The sequence below is a fragment of the Palaemon carinicauda genome, chromosome 2 (assembly GCF_036898095.1).
Source record: "Palaemon carinicauda isolate YSFRI2023 chromosome 2, ASM3689809v2, whole genome shotgun sequence".
NCBI classification, from domain to species: domain Eukaryota; kingdom Metazoa; phylum Arthropoda; class Malacostraca; order Decapoda; family Palaemonidae; genus Palaemon; species Palaemon carinicauda.
In genome coordinates, this window is record NC_090726.1 from 44393060 (window position 1) to 44411729 (window position 18670).

General features: G+C 34.8%; 1 protein-coding gene across 6 annotated transcripts in view; it reads right to left on the reverse strand.

Annotated features, from left to right (window-relative positions):
* Positions 1–1063: 1063 nt before the first annotated feature.
* LOC137624413 (serine-rich adhesin for platelets-like) overlaps positions 1064–18670 on the reverse strand; it is a 144637-nt gene continuing 127030 nt past the window's right edge. For 4 of the 6 annotated variants that reach the window (XM_068355186.1, XM_068355162.1, XM_068355196.1 and 1 more), the window contains exons 3-11: positions 17725–17924; positions 15493–15786; positions 14576–14931; positions 13245–13497; positions 10434–10607; positions 9197–9340; positions 6849–6986; positions 5545–5630; positions 1064–2085 (exon numbers count right to left, since the gene is read on the reverse strand). In XM_068355186.1, the coding sequence (XP_068211287.1) occupies positions 5589–5630; positions 6849–6986; positions 9197–9340; positions 10434–10607; positions 13245–13497; positions 14576–14931; positions 15493–15786; positions 17725–17924 (1601 nt within the window). In that variant the 3' untranslated portion in view covers positions 1064–2085; positions 5545–5588. Of the gene's footprint in view, positions 2086–2538; positions 3292–5544; positions 5631–6848; positions 6987–9196; positions 9341–10433; positions 10608–13244; positions 13498–14575; positions 14932–15492; positions 15787–17724; positions 17925–18670 lie in introns of those variants that run through there. The other 2 variants (XM_068355178.1, XM_068355170.1) reach the window with 2 other exon arrangements.

Genomic DNA, 18670 nt, shown 5'->3' on the forward strand with positions numbered 1-18670 from the left:
ACCAGATAATTGTATATAGGCACATAGTTTCTTAGCTCTTATATGTAAACACATCAATGAAGGATAAATTCTTAAGCAGACCTGTAGTATGCGACTCATGCTGACTTTATATATCTTTAATGGCCAAAAGCATGTACAGTATATTAATACATAAAAGACAAAAGCCAATCAATTATTATGAAAAAATAAATCTAATGATTTTTAAATAATGAAATGAAGATGAAATTTTAATTTGCTCTCATCAATGACTAAATTTTTAAACTTTCAAGAATATATCAATATAAGAGAAAGGGTAAAGAAGCAGTTAACTTGGACAGATCTACACAGCGCTGAAGCTGTTCATCAAATCTTTTCTAAAGTTTATCTTTTCCTTAACCCCTTCCTATAGTATAGTGAAAATTCAGAAGTAACATTGATAGTTAACGATCGTTAGAGAAGTTATTGTTGGATAGCCATGATTCCTGAATACATGCAGGTCAAGGTCTTGATTGACCTAAGTATATTCTTAGCTCTTCTAACCATTTTTTTTTTAGCAAATAGTTATCCTGGATCTATTCATATTTTTAGAGAAACTGTTCCTCTCAATTGAAAGAGGAATTTAAATTAATTTTTTTTCCTTATCATTGCTGAATCCAAAATCTTATTTCTACAAGTTAACTATAGTCAATTTTTTTTAGTGTGGCAGATTTATACCGACTCGCAGGGTGCCCTTTTAGCTCGGAAAGGTTTCCTGCTTGCTGATTGGTTGGACAAAATAATTCTAACCAATCAGATAGCAGGAAACTTTTCCGAGCTAAAAGGGCCCCAGTTTCTTGCTCGCTGATTGGTTGGACAAAATAATTCTAACCAATCAGATAGCAGGAAACTTTTCCGAGCTAAAAGGGCACCGCTGCGAGTCAGCGCAAATGCGCCTCATTAAGAAAAATTGAGTATAGATAACGCATTGTTCTAAATACTAAAAATTTTGCTACTCTACTTTTTTAGTTTTTGTTTTGTTATTAAAAAGGGGATAAAGTTTCTATCAAAACATCAAGTTAACTTTTGAGGACAAAATTAAAGGCAGTTAAATTTATTGATATGAAATTGAAGAATGTACCAAAATGCCTTTTTATTTGCATCTGGAAGTGTTTCAAGTGTGCTTCTAGAAATGTTGTATTGGCATTTTACTTTACTGATAAATTAAAAGATTACTTTAAAAATTAAAATTTAGATATTACCTCCTAAATTATTTTCTCGGCTGGACTGAACTAAATTTACAACTTGCCCTACGATGTCCACTAACAAATGGAGAATTATCAAAGTCTAATACCATTTTACTCTTTCAAAAAAATTAAGTTAACATTCTCTTGAAACTTAAGATGAAATGCATTGTAAAAATTGCTATTCGTCCTCTTATTTTTAAGAACACATTCCAAATCCAAGAGAACTTGCGTCAGGGCTATCCCAGGTGGTAGAGTAAATGTTTTGATATACCAAACAGTGGCTCCAAGGCATAGCAATTTGATTTTTTAATATCTCAGTACTGTGTCATTAACCTACATTAACTCCTCCATTTTGAGTACTAACTGTAATTTTCGATTTAAATAAACTTTTTCCCTCACTTATTAAATAATCCCAATTTTAATTTTAGTTCAGAATTTAACTTCACACCTGCCATAGCATTTACCACAAATTCTCCGTGTATGGTTTCAAGGGAAAAGTGGCTTTGGATGTCTAATATTTAAAAAGCTACAAATGGCTGTCAAAAAATTAGGCTGGGAATTTACACGCTACAGTACTAACAATGGCACAGCCTGAAGGTTTTGTATATAAAACAGTGTCAGTCTTCTCCTTGTATAAAATGCACTTTGATATCACAGAATTATGTGTATCTCACACATTATTTTAAAGGGGGTCTAAACCCACTCATCAATTAACAAATGGTTTCACTGTTACTTATGCTATAGAAAATATATCCATACAGGAAAAATATATTGACATATGACTCCACAACTTCCAAGGGAACAAATATCTTTTAACATAGCCTTGTACAATTAGAACTTAATATGTAGTAATGTAACATCTGGCATCCCACTCTGCAGAAATCTGAAAGAGGAAGCAATCGTTAAAAAAAGGCGTGAAGCAAAGTATTTCCTTAAAGCTTTAGAGAAGAATTAAGTATAACTATTAAACTGAAAATTATTATACTGTGCCAGATATATATTATTATTTCTTAAAATAGTATAAAAAGATTTATAAGTTAATAAAAACAAACCAAGTCATTAGTTGCAAACCTCTAACAAGGTGAAGCAATCCAATCTGAAAATTCTTGCCCCAAACACTTTATCAATTGTTGCCAATGACAATACTCATCTTTGGCTATCTCACCCAAAAATAGATTTTTCGCTTTGCTCAAAATCCGTTCTTTGGTCAATTATCTTTAGAATATATTCACAACTGTTTAAGTAACCTACTCAAAGGTAAACAATTGGAATAAAAAACAGATTTTTAACGAGAAAAATTTTATTTCTATAATAACCTGATGTTCATATTGCATCTCTCTCAAAGCTCAGTTTGTATCAATGTTTACCCCCAAAACTAGAAAATTGATTTTGAAAGGCAACCTCAGACATTACGACAACAGAGGTCACACATCTGTAAATCACTTTTTGAGGACAAAATAGAACCACCCGAGGCATCCTGCTGTTCATAGACTTTTTTTTTTTATTGCCTGCTGAATCATGGTGAATGGTTGAAAGCCGTTAAAAGGCATCCATCTCCCAAAATTGGTGAGCGAAACTCATCTGTCTTTTCATTTAGAGATGTTGCAAACATGTTTATGTTTGGTTGACCTCACCAGTCCCAAAATGTATTGACACTCTGATGGATGTAGAGACTATTCATTTGGAAGGGTTTTTGCTACCTGATGATCTGCTAAGATGTTCGATTTACCTGGAATGAACCAAGTTGATAGCATCTTTGCTATTTGATACAGAGATTCGAAGCTTGATCCATCATGTCTCCCGGTTAAAGTTAGTGATGTTGTATCATTTAAAAACAGCACCATGGTGTTTCCTGATCCTGATTGGCCTTGAATGCCACTAGAAGTTCCAGGCAACAGATATGAAAAATTCATTCTTGCATCATCCATTGCCCTGACAGATGGATAAGATTTAAAAGTCCTTTACTATCCTTCCTGTGAAGCATCCGGAAACATAGAGGGGTCTTGGGTCTTCATTTTAAAGGAAACTCCCTGGGATAACCGATGGTGATCGTTCCACAAATTCAGCAATTGAGGTTAGTTCTTCATCCCTGGAATAAATATTGTGTCTAGATTGAATAAGTTGGCTAACCCTCATCTTTCGACGTCCCATCGGACGTGATGGCCGCTAGAAATCTCGCCCATATTCAAACTGACAAAACTTCATCGTTTAGAACTTTTTGAGCAATAGAGAAAAGGGTTAAATACTTTTTATCAAATAGAAAAACCCAAAAAGAAACTAGCTATTATAATTTCTAAATAGAGGAACCCCTACTGTTCCAGTAATTTGAGCAATCACATTTGTTAAACCTGAATCCTTTCCAAAGAAGCGTTCAAAAATTGCCAATTGTCCAGGTATAAAAGAACCCTGATTCCCAGAATCATTATTCATTGGAAAATGGGATGGCTAATCAGCATGTATTTTGTTTTCAGGTTTTGTTTCGGATATTTCCACCTCTTACGGTGTTATTAAACTTGACTTATAATTATACCTTCTGATATACATAAAGTGAACCCTCGTTTATCGCGGTAGATAGGTTCCAGACGCGGCCGCGATAGGTGAAAATCCGCGAAGTAGTGACACCATATTTACCTATTTATTCAACATGTATATTCAGACTTTTAAAACCTTCCCTTGTACGTAGTACTGTTAACAAACTACCCTTTAATGTACAGAACACTTAATGCATGTACTACAGTACCCTAAACTAAAACAGGCACAAATATTAAAGGCGATTTTATATCATGCGTTTCCTAAACACGCTAAAAAGCACGATAAAAAATGGCAACCAATGTTTTGTTTACGTTTATCTCTGATCATAATGAAGAAACAAACTGGAGGTAGAGCTTTGCTTATTACCCAGACATATTTCTCATACTTTTCCCTTAGAACTACATCACATCTTCCTACTTTAGATATATATATATATATATATATATATATATATATATATATATATATATATATATATATATATATATATATATATATATATATATATATATATATATATATATATATATGTGTGTGTGTGTATATATATATAAATATTTATATGTATACACATATACATACCTACATATATACATACATACATATATACATAAATACATGCATACATATATATATATATATATATATATATATATATATATATATATATATATTACTGTATATATATGGGTTATGGAAAAAATCCGCGAAGTGGTGAATCCGCGATGGTCGAACCGCGAAGTAGCGAGGGTTCCCTGTACATACATATACCAAGGCACTTCCCTTAATTTTGAGGGGTAGCCGACATCAACAAATGAAACAAAATCAAAAAGGGGACCTCTACTCTCTACATTCCTCCCTATATATGGAGATGATAGTAATTAACTGCATGTCTAATCATAAATTACTCATATAATATTAGAATTCCCTGATGTTTCAAAATGACATCTTTTTCTCTATAAATATGTAAAATAGCATACTGAAGTATGAAAGTGATCAAGCTATTTTAATGAATACTTATGGTATAATGGCACTGTATAGCATAATGACTCGCTGTTCTTTGAATGCTTTCCATTTTAATGCCTTGTCTTTTTTTCTAGGTATTTATTCATAGCTGGTGCCTTGAATAAATTATTTAACAAAGTGTGGAATTTACATTGGATGTTGTTTTTAATTAGTCATGCGCACTAATCTTGTAGACTTGGTTTACTCAAGAAAACCAATGAAATAAAATCTCTATACGTAATATATTTTCTTACTCATAGTTATCTTCATCAGAACACCAAAAAATAAAAACATAAAGTTGTTTATTCATTCTACCTTTTGATTCTCTACTTGCTTAAAGAAAGACCATAACTTAATAATAAAATATCCTACTTATTAACTGAACATGAAACAATAAAGTATTCTCCAAGTTATGAAAGACCATAACTTAATAATCAAATATCCTACTTATTAACTTGGTACTCTTCATAACTGAACATGAAACAATACAGTATTCTCCAAGTTATGAAAGACCATAACTTAATAATCAAATATCCTACTTATTAACTTGGTACTCTTCATAACTGAACATGAAACAATACAGTATTCTCCAAGTTATCCAATACACCTGCTTAAATTTTCAGAAATCTGAGGATTATGAAGTGTGAAGTAGGAGAAGTATTGCTCTAAAAGCTCAAGATAAGAGACGACTTGAGAAATTTAACCGAGGCCCTTTGCGTCAAAAGACGTTGGAGATGATGATGAAAGTTAATGTTTATGTTACAAAACACATAATACTGAACGAAAGTTGAGACACTATTCTCACCTGGAGGTACAATCTGGGACAATTGGACGATTGTTAACCATAAATTAATTGCTACAGTGCTCCGAGTGCTCCTCCCATGCTGCAACCTGAAAGAAAAAGTCAACATTAGTAAGATCAACACTATAAGGTCCTTGACTTACAAACATTTGGAGAGTCAAACAGAAATCAAAATGAAATCATCCATTTCAGATATTTTATCAAAAGTTCATAATGAAATACATAATGAAATTCTGTAATACAACAGTATAATATAATTTAAGGCAATAAAACAACATTTGTAATGTGAAATGGGACTATTTGTTGAATTTTGTGGCTGAAAATCGTAGGCCTACAAATTAGGAGAAGCCTAACCTAGGCCTAAATTTAACAAAACTTACGAACCGCTTGTTGGAACCTATGAAGTTTGTAAGTTGACTTTCTATATACGGTAAATCAAAGCTATAATACAGGCCCTGAACATTTATTTAGGATAGGTGGTGGTGGTGGGGGGTGGGGGGGCAGTAGCTGTAGTGAACGACACCTCGTAGTAACGGGGATTTTGAGGAGGGAGAAGTCTAATTGGAAAGGAACTTCTGGTAGTGGTATCACTCGCCCCAGTTTTAATACCGACACCCTTTAGGGGTGAGCGAGCTGGATATATTCCTGGCATTCCATGCAACTTTTTCCTCTGGTATATTTAGCAGTATTTATACCTTTGAAATGGTGCTTTAAGGAGCATTTCACTGGGCGACACAGGTTCCTCGCCCAGAAATAGATTTTTTCTTCGTCAAAATCCCTTTTATGATACAGTACTGTATAGTAAAATGCCTAAACAGAATATATCTAATTTTATCAGTTATCCATTAATATATGCAGTAATAGTCATGCCTTCTCCATCATGAGGCTCAATACTACACAGTATTCAAGAAGTTTTATTACACCTATGACCAAGCTGTGGAATGATCTCCCTAATCGGGTAGTTGAATCGGTAGAACTTCAAAAATTCAAAATTGCAGTGACTATTTTTATGTTGAACAAACTGACATAAGTCTCTCTTTATAGTTATATATGAAAGATCTATTTTAATCGTGTTACTGTTCTTGAAATATTTTATTGTTTTAATGTTGTTACTGTTCTTGAAATATTTTATTTTAATCTTTTATTTCTTTTGATATACTGTACTTTATTTATTTCCTTTCCTAACTGGGCTATTTTTCCCTGTTGGAGCCTTTTGGACTTAAAGCATCCTTCTTTTCCAATTAGGGTTGTAGCTTGGCTAGTATTAATAATAAAAAGGGACTATAAAACAATTCACAAAGCCTCACCTGACAATCCCTAGAACAATACCACTGGTTACCGCAACCAGCACAAACAAACTGCGCTCGCTGCCTATGGCAACCTTGGCATTTAGGGTTCCCGCTACCTTCTTCTTGGCTGGTGGTTTTCTTGCTTCGACTTTCAGACTGAAATGCAAAATTACAGGTAAAACAATATAAAACTCAAAACCACTTGTCAGAATTTCTTACATCTTATGAGGATTTATTTAGCGTAAATACCAGGCATGTAAATTGTAAAATCATGGGCTTTCAAGTTATGAAATGGCAATATATGAATTCCTTATTGTGTACATGTATTCCTGGTCATTCCTGAGAAATTAAACTTATAGTGGTCAGAAGATCTTTTGTGGTAGTTTTCACACACACACTTCATGATATCAGAATCGTATCAAGACAGATGCTATATATACTACAAAAGTCATGGATAGTATCCTGTACTAGCGTACGCGATCCGTCAAAAATGACAGCTATATATTTAGATAGATATACACACAAACACATTGGGTTTTCTGGTCATTTTCACCTTGTAATCATGGTACAGTATTTGCCTATTACTGTATTCTAATACAGTATTTGACTTTATTATGATACATAAAAATATTCACAAATGGTTGTAATCAAATAAAGTTCTTTAAGAATTTTTTTTTTTTTTTTTTAGAATTTTACCCAAGTAGTGTGTCATCTTGTAACTTCTATAGGGAAGCACAGCGAAATCACTACTCTGGTCCTTATATGTATCCATCTTATTACTCTTATTTCTACTGTTACTGTACTAGTCTTGAAACTGCTCAAGAGCTCCGTACTGGGAATCTCACAGCTTTTTTTGTGATCAACATTGTAGATTCATGAAGGAAGGTCGGCTGGTAGCCGCTGGTCTCGTATCCTACCTAGTACGTATCTGATCATCCACACAAGAAATTGGAGAATTTTATGTACATTATTCTTGATATCTCCCAAGCTCTTTTACAGTAAGTAAAGTCCTAACCAAACTCCCCACTTACAGCCTCATTATTGTCTGCAAACTAGTTTATTTATATTATTACACTGATCTCTTTCCAATGTAGTTGGCTATGCTACACTTGTCAGTTTTCCAGATAGCCTATATAGCAATAGCAATGTCACTAAAGTACCTAGTCTCTCCCATGGTCTTTTCATGTTTTTTTATAACAGCCTCCTAACAAGGTATTAGCCTATCCTCGTAGGCTATTCATACAGATTTGAATATCTAAATGGGGAGATGAAGTATTTTTAAGATCAACTTCTTTCTCATCTCTATCTTTATATTTTAATACAATTGAAATACTTGTACGGAATTGAAAGAAAATTGTGCCATTTTTAGCTATCAATTTTATTACCATGAACCTCCCCGATGTTATATCAACATTTACCTGTAAAACTAAAAAAAATTCTGTTTTCTTTCCTTCCAATAAACTTAGGCTTCTAAGGAAGTAATGAGACACTCTACCAGCTAATGGCAATAACAATGGCTTGGGCAAGCTGTACTGTAACTGTGTCTTTCAGGGCCTATCAAAAATGATCCCAATCCTCTGAATTCCATTAGTCAGTTGGAAGAAGAGTGGGCATGTATATAAACATCAGGCGAGTACAGTATAGAAATAATTTTTTTTTATTATTATAGTTACGTTTATCTCTCTAAACCTTCCTGGATGTTCATATTGCTGACCTCCACACTGCTTGTTGTCAGTGAACAAAAGAGATAGGTCGTTTATAGCGTTCGTATACAGTATTAAAATCTATTAATATCTAGACTCGCATGCAGTCTAATTCTTGGAAACGAACCGTCTCTAATTAAGGTTTGAAACTCGAACCTCAAGACTGTTTTCCCTATATATTAACTATTTACTTATTAATGAAAACCTGCACATGTAACTAAAACTTTTAATTTTAATAAATTCAATATAATCCATAAATGTTAGACCACACCAGCAGCCACAAAATTTTGCTTTTAAATAAAAGATAAAAATAGATGGGTGGAAAAAAAAAGGTAATTTAATTCTACCAGAATATATATACAGTACTTGCTGTACTCTTGATTTATCGATAAAAGTTAGGAATGAAACAATTTGAGAAAACAAAATCCAATAAAGCAGTGCTTCATATAGTTTTATCATGCATCATGCTACTCTCCTAACTCTGTAAATTATGTTACAGGAGTATCATAGCCATTTAAAAGTTTCCTGAACTTTAAAAAGTTTGTAGTTTAGTAGCCACCTGTTATATAGTATTATAACCATTCACAAATTTCTTAAACTTTAAAAGGCTATAGTAATTTAGTAACTATTTATTCAATTCATCATGAACAAGTGTTTACTTACTTGTGAATGGGCCACTGTCTTGTCTTTGACAGTGGTAGTAGAGCCACCAGATAAAAGTGCAGAGAGTGTGAGGTACTGGGAGTTGGTGCCTTCTACACCTGGTTTACTAGTACCAGATGCACTATTTCGAGACTCTAACAGCAGCTGCAAATAAATAATATTAATTTTACTCCAATATCCTGAGATAAAAGCAGAAATTGGAAACGGCTTTCCAGAAATAGTTACCCTGCATGGCGGGAAAAGCTTTAGTCTAAGAAGATGATCCTGAGATGAACACTGAATGTAAATGGGTAATAAAAGTCCATATTCTAATGCAATTCATCTGTATAAGGAGAGTACCATCAGTGCAACTTGATTATTGCACTGTAAGCATTAGCATTAAGGGTCTTAGCAGCATCCCCTTGGCTGTTAAATGAATCATTTTATATTGTTCTACTTCACCTCTAGTCTCACTCCTTTTTTGCATCTTGCTGTCTAACCTCTTTCTACTTTTGCTTCATAATACAAATGTATGGAATCCCCCTTAACCCTTTTACCCCCAGCTATTTGGAAATTTCTAACCCTTAACCCCTAGAGGTTTTTTTTCAAGCACCTTTTTGCAGTATATTTTTTTTTTAAATTGCTCTAACAGCCTTAATTTTCGTCATAGAGAGGTCAGGTTGGTCTCATTCTTTTGGAAAATGTCTGAAGTTTCTCAAAAAATTATAAAAAATATGCAAAAAAAATTTAAATAGCAGTTTTTTGCAAGGACGTACTGGTACGTCCATGGGTAAAAGGATGAGTTTTGTGAAACGTACCAGTACGTCCTTTGGGGATAAAAGGGTTAATACACCCTTGGTGTAACAGGCTAGCCTCCCTGGCCCCAGTGCTGGGCCATATGGTCCAGAATTATGAATACAATTCAGTTGTGTTATCTACTCAAAAATTTCTTCTGAAACATGTCAGACATGAATACTACAAAATAATAAAGGTGTAAAAAAATTGCATCTATTACTTAGCTAAAACTCTGAAAGACTTACATTAAACCACCACTGCAGAATACACTCTTCTATGTCATATCGCAGCAAGTGAAGCTTGTTCAAGAGCAAATTAATTCAATGAAACTTATGCCAGACTAGATTTTGTGAAAGAGATGCCCTTGATAGAAGGCATTAGAGAGTGTGCATCAAGCAACCAACCCTTTAATGGAGGGGTCCCGGCGAGAAAGAAGATTTTCAACTGCTACGCTGCCTCTTACCTTTGCTAAAGCAGAAGGTGCTTCTAACGAAGTTTTAGATGAAGGGAGTGCTGAGGAGGTAGGGACGGTGGGTGGCAGAGGTGGTGTCTGATCCCTGTTAGCGGGTGTTGATTCTCGGCTGCTCTCGGATCTCTTAGCACTGCTTTCACCACCTCCAACGGGGAAAATTGAAATCTGGAAAATATACAGTACTGTATAGAAAATGACAAATTTGAAAGTCATTCGTATTTTTCCAAAACATACAAACCTGATTTCTTTACTATAGATATTTTGTTTTGATTTGTTTTCCAGCAAGCTGGAACAATATACAGTAACCATAGTAAAGCACGAATGGTTTGTATTTGTTATTTGTGTAGAAACAATGTTTATTTCTGGAATTGCAAAAAGGATTTCTTTGAATCCAATCAACATTTATCCTAAAGTGGTGATCTTTTACACTGATACTTGTGTTGGGTGAATTCAATTCTAATCTCTAATTCATAACAAACAGTCGGTATCTGGTAGTTATATAAAACTACTGTATATTGCAGCTATTTACTTCAATTCAATAAAGAACTACTGTACATATTTTAACATAATATTAACAATATATGGTATATATTATTATTATTATTGCTTGCTAAGCTACAACCCTAGCTGGAAAAGCAGGATGCTATAAGCCCAAGGGCCCCAACAGGGAAAATAGCTCGGTGAGGAAAGGAAAAAAGGAAAATTAAAATATTTTAAGCATAGCAATAACATTAAAAGAAACATTTCCTTTATTAACTATCAAAACTTTAACAAAACAAGAGAAAGAGAAATTAGATAGACTAGTGTGCCCGAGTGCACCCTCAAGCAAGAGAACTCTAACCCAAGATAGTGAAAGACCATGGTACAGAGGCTATGGTACTACCCAAGACTAGAGAACAATGGTTTGATTTTGGAGTGTCCTTCTCCTAAAAGAGCTGCTTACCATAGCTAAAGAGTCACTTCTACCCTTATTCAGCATCAAGAACTCCTACATGTAAGATGAGAAATCAAATGTTTTCCATCTATGTGATTGATGCAATTATATATACTTCTAACCATTTAAAGGTTTATAGGCCGGTCATGACTGGCAGAGGCAATGGACAGTGACATTGCCCTATCAAGCAGGACAATGCCCTAGAGACTGACTATATATACATATGATCAGCACCCAAGCTAGGACTAAGGAGGGCTAGGCAATGGCTGCTGATGACTCCGCAGATAGACCTATAAGCTTCCCTAAACACCTCATTCTTAGCTCACAAGGATGGCGAAGTTGCAGCGACCAAAAGGAACTATCAAGTTTGAGTGGGACTCGAACCCCAGTCTGGTGATCACCAGTAAGGAATGTTACCACATCGGCCACCACAACTATTACAGCAATAGTGTGCAGCAACAATAAGTAATCCTAGTAGTTGAAAAGTGACCTGTCTCCAGACCTTTGAGTTGTTCAGGTGTAAATATAAGATCAAGAGGAAGCTAAAAGATAAGGACTAAACCTTGACAATGGCAATTGGCCCAATATGAAAAAAGATAAGAATCTATAAATCTGAGGAAACTTAAATAAAATCTTGGAAGAAGGAGAATTAGAATAATTAAACCAAGTAATCAATGATTGCTGATTTTTACTGAATGAGGAAGACTTAATGTTGTTGCATAAGAGATTTTCTTGGTTCAATGAGGCAATAGTAGGAATAGTGCCTTCAGGTAAAAGGGCAAGAGCATCAATGATGCAGCGAGAGAATCTGGGAGATTAAGAGTAGAATCTTTGATTTGACAAGCTGCCTTTAATTCAGTCCTACCAAGGACAAGAAGGTCGACACTCAAAATATGTAAGTTACAAAATACTTAACTTATGAATAAGTATATCAAAACATCTGTCCATGTGAATATGTACAAAAGTTGCATAAACTAGAGACAAAATAAAGTGGTATGAAATTAACCACATGGGAATGCTTTGAAAGACAGTACATTGTGTGCCATATCTGACTTACGTAGTTTTAGCCAAGTTCAATATGAAAACCATTGGATTGAAAGGTCAGACAAACTACTGTAGGATTTTAAGTACAGACTGTACACTGTACTTATATTGTAACTTTGCAAATCACAACAATTGGCCATCATCATCATCATTATTTTGCCCTTCAAAACTGTCTTCCTGAAGATACTTAGCATATATTACCCAAAATACTGTATTCCTTAATCATTTTTAATATATTCAATTTGCCTTTCTCACTTGCATATCCCTTTGTCCTCAAATGCCAAACAAGTTTTATATTTTCTAAATCATTACTACAAAATCACTTCTACATACATATACCAAGGCACTTCCCCCAATTTTGGGGGGTAACCAACATCAACAAATGAAACAAAAACAAAAAGGGGACCTCTACTCTCTACGTTCCTCCCAGCCAGACAAGGGACTCAACCGAGTTCAGCTGGTACTGCTAGGGTGCCACAGCCCACTCTCCCCCGTTATCCACCACAGATGAAGCTTCATAATGCTGAATCCCCTACTGCTGTTACCTCCGCGGTCATCTAAGGTCTTCTACCTTCTCAAAAATTGAGTCCTTTGTAATTTTACAAACACCATGTACAATATTTCAAAACACTACAGTATTTCCTAAAGCACTCCAGAGCAGCTTCATCCATAACCCGTTATGACATAGATCTACTGTAACTGATTACTTTTTAGGCGCTGTAATAAATGTAATGGAACATTTAAAAAATGGTAATACATTATCTCATAGCAGTACATATGATTTAAATCCAACCTTTCATTGCTTTCATAAAGCGCAGACTTACTTGTGGAGATCCGGGCTGCTTTTCATTTTGCGTCAGCTCCGCAAACCGCAAAAGTACGTCTTTGTACGAGACAGAAGGATCGCTTAGAGCCAGAGGATTCTTATTTGACGGTGTGGTACGCGTGTCTGCCTCACTGCTGGAACTAGACACACTTGGAGGCCGGTCGTGGTCCCGGCCCGACGAGCGCTTGTCCCCGTCGTAACGGTGGCGCCAAGCACCTCTCATTGCTCTTCTGCTAGATGGATTTTTCAAACTAAGCTTTAATATTAGCAACACTGTTCACTTAACTAGGTAAAATAGTTCCTGTAAATAAAGCTGGGATGAAATGTACATGTGTTCTGCAATGATTCTAGCCACTAAATTTAGCTATACCCTGTCTCGTAAAGATAAAATGTTTATTCTAAATATGTCCATGACTTAAATCTTATATCATAACAAGGTATTGAAGGAAATTTATCATACATTTACTTTAAAGTAATATTTTCACACAACTAGAGCTGTTGTTTTATTAAGATGTGAAGTACAGTAATGTACATATATTTTTATTAAAGAAGTTTAATACCCTGAAGTATGATAAAATAATGGAAATGTCAATTACTGTAGAAACTGAATTATAACTTGATAAATAAAAAGAAAGACACAACTTCAAAATTTGAGTTTTAGCTTAATTCTAGATTAATGATACTATAAACACTAAACTTAAACTGAAACAGTTTCTGAATTTCAATGAAACTATTACTGTACCTTAAAGGATTTTTTTTTCAGGAAATGCATTTAAATCCAGTTGCTCTTCTACTTTCAGAAGTCTAAAACACAGAATAACCTAAAACTGTATTTTTGATCCTAATATCTTCGTAAATACGTTTGACTCTTAAGGCAAAGGACATGACCAATATCAGCATGCAATTAAGTAGCTCTAGGTCAATGCACAAGTTCTTCCCCTGCCTTTAGGGATTTCTTCGTTAATTTAGAAAAAAAAAAGAAATTAATATGGGAAAAAATATTTTACCCAATAGACCACCCATGTTTTGCATCGTGTCCAGAAAAAGAAGAGATGAGAGTGAATAAAACATTCATCTAAAGATATAGTTGAAATATAAGGTGATTTTAGAAGTTGGGTTACAAAGAGCACTCATTTTTAAATGAATTAGATTAAAGCAAAGCAGAATTAACCCTTTTGTTAAAAACTTCCTAAACTAAGTAGAGAATAATTTTATCAACTTTCTCAACTACTGTAGTTAAAAGGGCAATTTGTAGCTAATGAAGCTAGTGTTGGAATTGTGAGATTTACTGTTAGAGTAAAAACCCATGTAACAATAAAACAAGTATACCTTATTGGTGGAGTGTTAGGATTTTCTTTTCGATGTGCAGCAATTAGTTGCTGGACATTAACGGTGGGACCTTGAGGGCCGTGTCCGGTGGCGGTAAAAGATAACGAGGGAGGAAGGCCAGGTAAGCTGCTTGATGTAGAAGGTGGCTTGGGTAATATAGGCTTCATAGAAGCCATGCCTGAAGTTAACTGTTTGCTAACTTTGCTGTGCACTTCAGATGACATGGATACCCTCGGCATCTCCCCTCCTGGTTTATTATTTTGAGTATGAATGTCAATGATGCTGATATTTGTGCTTCCGTTGCCTATGGTCCCTCCGCGGTTATTCTCGGACGTGGGTATAACTTGTGCCGCTGACTGAAATGGAAAATTAAACGACTGAAATATATAGCAATATGTTGGAGAAACCTTTGCGGGTGAAAGGTGCCATCATAGCAGATGTAGCTTCATTTGGGAAAATTTTTATAGGAATAAAATTTATATCAATTTGTTTATAAATAAAAGTACTTAAGTTATATTTGCTCTGTGAAACAAGGACTGTAGAAACAGAATGAAGGAAATTTTATCTAAACCACAGCATAATAATTGCATGGGGCCCCCATATGGTAAACTTCTTAATCCCATGAGATTTGATGATGTACTTTACTTTTACTTTAATTTAAGGGCTGCTTATCTGGTCCTGTACAGTAAGGGAACCCTACTCTCCACAGGACCTCCACGGTCGTTTTATGATGTTTATTCAGGCACATTCAACATTTCACAACATGTATTATTCACTTACTGTTTGATCATCCTTTCTTTACAAAGCTAGTTATTTTTCCTGTTGGAACCCCTGGGCTTATGGCATCCTGCTTTTCCAACAAGGGTTGTACCCTAGCAAGTAATAATAATCATAATAATAATAGTATTCAAGCATACCTGTAATGCATGTGGTGATATGGATCCAGCTGCAATCATTTGACGCATCATCATCAGGGGAAGCTGTGGACTTCCAAAGGAAGAGTAAGCCCCTTGCGGCATGAAGAGAAGATTACTAGTGGCTTCTTCGCTGGTTTCGTCATCACCTTTAGCGTCCAATTCAGATGGAGTGCTCTTCATTAAAAGGACTTGTCTCTTACGCACTAATCGCACATACAGTTCCTCCTTCCGCTTTTGTAGGCTAAGAAGATTATTCCATTCTTCTTCCTTTTGCTTTAACAAGCATTCCATTGCCTGGAGGAAGGACACAACAATCAGATATTTCAAATACATTACTGAACTACAAATTTTATATAAAGATGGTCTACTCAACAAGATTTTATGAGCCATATCCCAAAGAGTATGGTTGTGAAGTCAGGCCATGAATTTTAATGGGTGAGGTAGCCATGTCATCCTGATGGAAGCTACTATAAAAGCTGTCCTCCCATAAAGTCTGAAGTTTTACGAAGATAGCCTTTAGGCACTCTACTGGACATAGAGACGCATCTTCCTTCAGAGGGCAGATTCTCCAGGGACCCCACCTTTTGGTGGGTAGCTCATTCTTAGCGAGAAACGTTGGGTCAGGAAAGAGATTCAGTTCTCCACACTCCGTGAACTGAATGTGGCCCTCATCCCTCGAAAGGGCCACTATTTCGTGATATATCCCAGAGAATTTTACTCAAGGTATCCAGAATTCTAACTCCTGGCGCGAATATTCCTGGCTTTCGCCTTTAGGGATATCGCATAATATCAGAGGACCTATTCTTGACACGAAGTTCCTTTATAGTAGCTTCCATCAGGACGGCATGGCCTGATCCCAAAAATGTTCTTTTAAGGTGGTAAATATCAATTTCCAATCTTTTTCTATTAAGTGGTACTTCAGGAGCAAAACAAAGATACAGGTTTTCCCTATCTTCAAGTGCAATGGATGCACAAAGATGGCTGTCACTTAGTAATGTGGCATAAATTGTTTCTTAATTCAATTAAAGAACCAAAATAGATCATTCTTATTTGCTCAACTAAAATGTCTTTATCATAGAGTAGAGAATATTTTATTTAGCAAAAACAACTCTTTAAATGGAATGTCAAAATTATTCACATAACTTAAATATAGATATAAAATTCAAGAGGATTTTTTTTTTATTTCAAGTAGATTTTATAGGAATTATGCAACATCTAAAATAACAAAATAACTACAGAATACAGCTTTTAAAGCTTGAAAATTATTATATCATTTACTGTATTTTTATACTAAAATATAACCATCCACCCTTACATCTCGCTAATTTATAAAGAATTTGAGAAATAGACTTTCAGTTATGCCCTCACTAAATTTAATATCCTCTACTAAAATGAGAGTAAATGACCTGGTCATTGAATTATTACAAGGACGGTACGAGATAAAAGACAGATCTGTTACAGAAATCTTGTAATCTCCAAGGTTACAGTACAAATTTGTTGGTACAGCTATCTGAAGTACTGTACTTGGATGTGTCAAAAATACTTCTTTGCTACTTTAAGTAAAAAGTTACAGTAACTGTTCTTGTGTAAAATGATGAACCTATTCCGATTAATGAATTTTTCTTCCAAATTAAGTAAAATATAATAGATATATAAAGTACAGGGATGAGAATCAAGTTGACTTGTAAATTACCTATGGAAAGAAGTGCTACGCATATGAAACCACACATATAGGACTTCTAAATACTGTAATGACAAATATAGATATTTTGAATTTCATAAATTGACATTACACAAGTTTATTATTAATAAATTGAAGGCAATTTACCAGCCCTATAAGTCAATTTTGACGAACACAGAGCTGATCATGTGGTGTAGTCGCCGCTAAGATTCTTGGCGAAATAAGCCACACCCCTTGATGATGTCATAGCAAATTACATTGTCTCCCATGTTAGCAGTGGTCACAATGCATCCCCTTACAAATTTTAAACTTTACTAACTTATAATCACTTTAAAGGAATGTGTTGTGACCGCTGTTAACGCAGGAGACAACATGATTGGCTATGACATCATCAAGGGGTGGAGCTTAATTTGCCAAGAATCTCTGCAGCGACTATAGTCCGAGGAAGAATGATTATGGCCACACATCTGAAAACAGGCGTACAGTATACAGGACGTCTAAACTATATTTAATTTTCTATCATCGTTTTATATAGAAATCCACTGTCTCACCTCTAGGTCTTTCCGGACTTGACTGATTGAACTTTCAATTTGTGAGACGGAAGTTAAGGAGTTCAGAGACAGGGCATCTTCCAAAGTCTTCGATCGCTTTGAGGGCACCTCGACAGCGGCATCCTCTTCCGCTGGACGCTTCTCGCTGGCTTTAGGAGTGGGCGATCTGCTGGGAATCTTCGGTGCTGGGACTGACGTTTCTGAAGAATTAGAATATGAATATTAATCGTAAAATTATGAGATATGAATTACCACTGGCCCAAAGAGTATGTTATAGCCCTGGCTTTGATTTTAGTTACCTAACGGAAGAACACCTCACTTGATTTTACGGTAGTTCTCTTTCTGAATTGCTCTGTATTAAGCTAAAGGTAACATTAATCTATCAGTATGTATATGTGAATACAGGAGGTCTCCAACTTACAACCACTAGGAGATACAAATACAAATCCAACTGAAAATAACAGAAAAAGGAATACTGTAATAAAACAATAATATATCATTTAGTACAATAACCAAAACAACATTTTTAATAACCTGATATCTATTTCATATGAAGCTCAATTACTTGTTGACTTTTGCAGCTGAAAATCATAGGCATGGGATTTAGGTTAGCCCTACCCTAGGCCTAAATTTAAAAAAATTCAACTTCTTGGAACCTTCTGTACCTTCTCTTAGGTTTATTTTAGACATACTGCATGTAATAGACAAATTTAAAATAGACTTAAACCTTATTAATAGTATTTTTCTCGACCGGAATGTCATTTTAATCCCAAAATTTCCTATTTGATATCCTTGATTTTAAGGTTTCTGAATGACCTTTGTCGATGTCACACGAAGTTACAGTATTTTAAAGGTTAGGTTAGGTAATCTGAATACTCTCCCAGTTTTTTCGTATTGTGTTATCACTTATTACAACGAAATTGCAAGTTTGTTTTTTTTCTTTTTT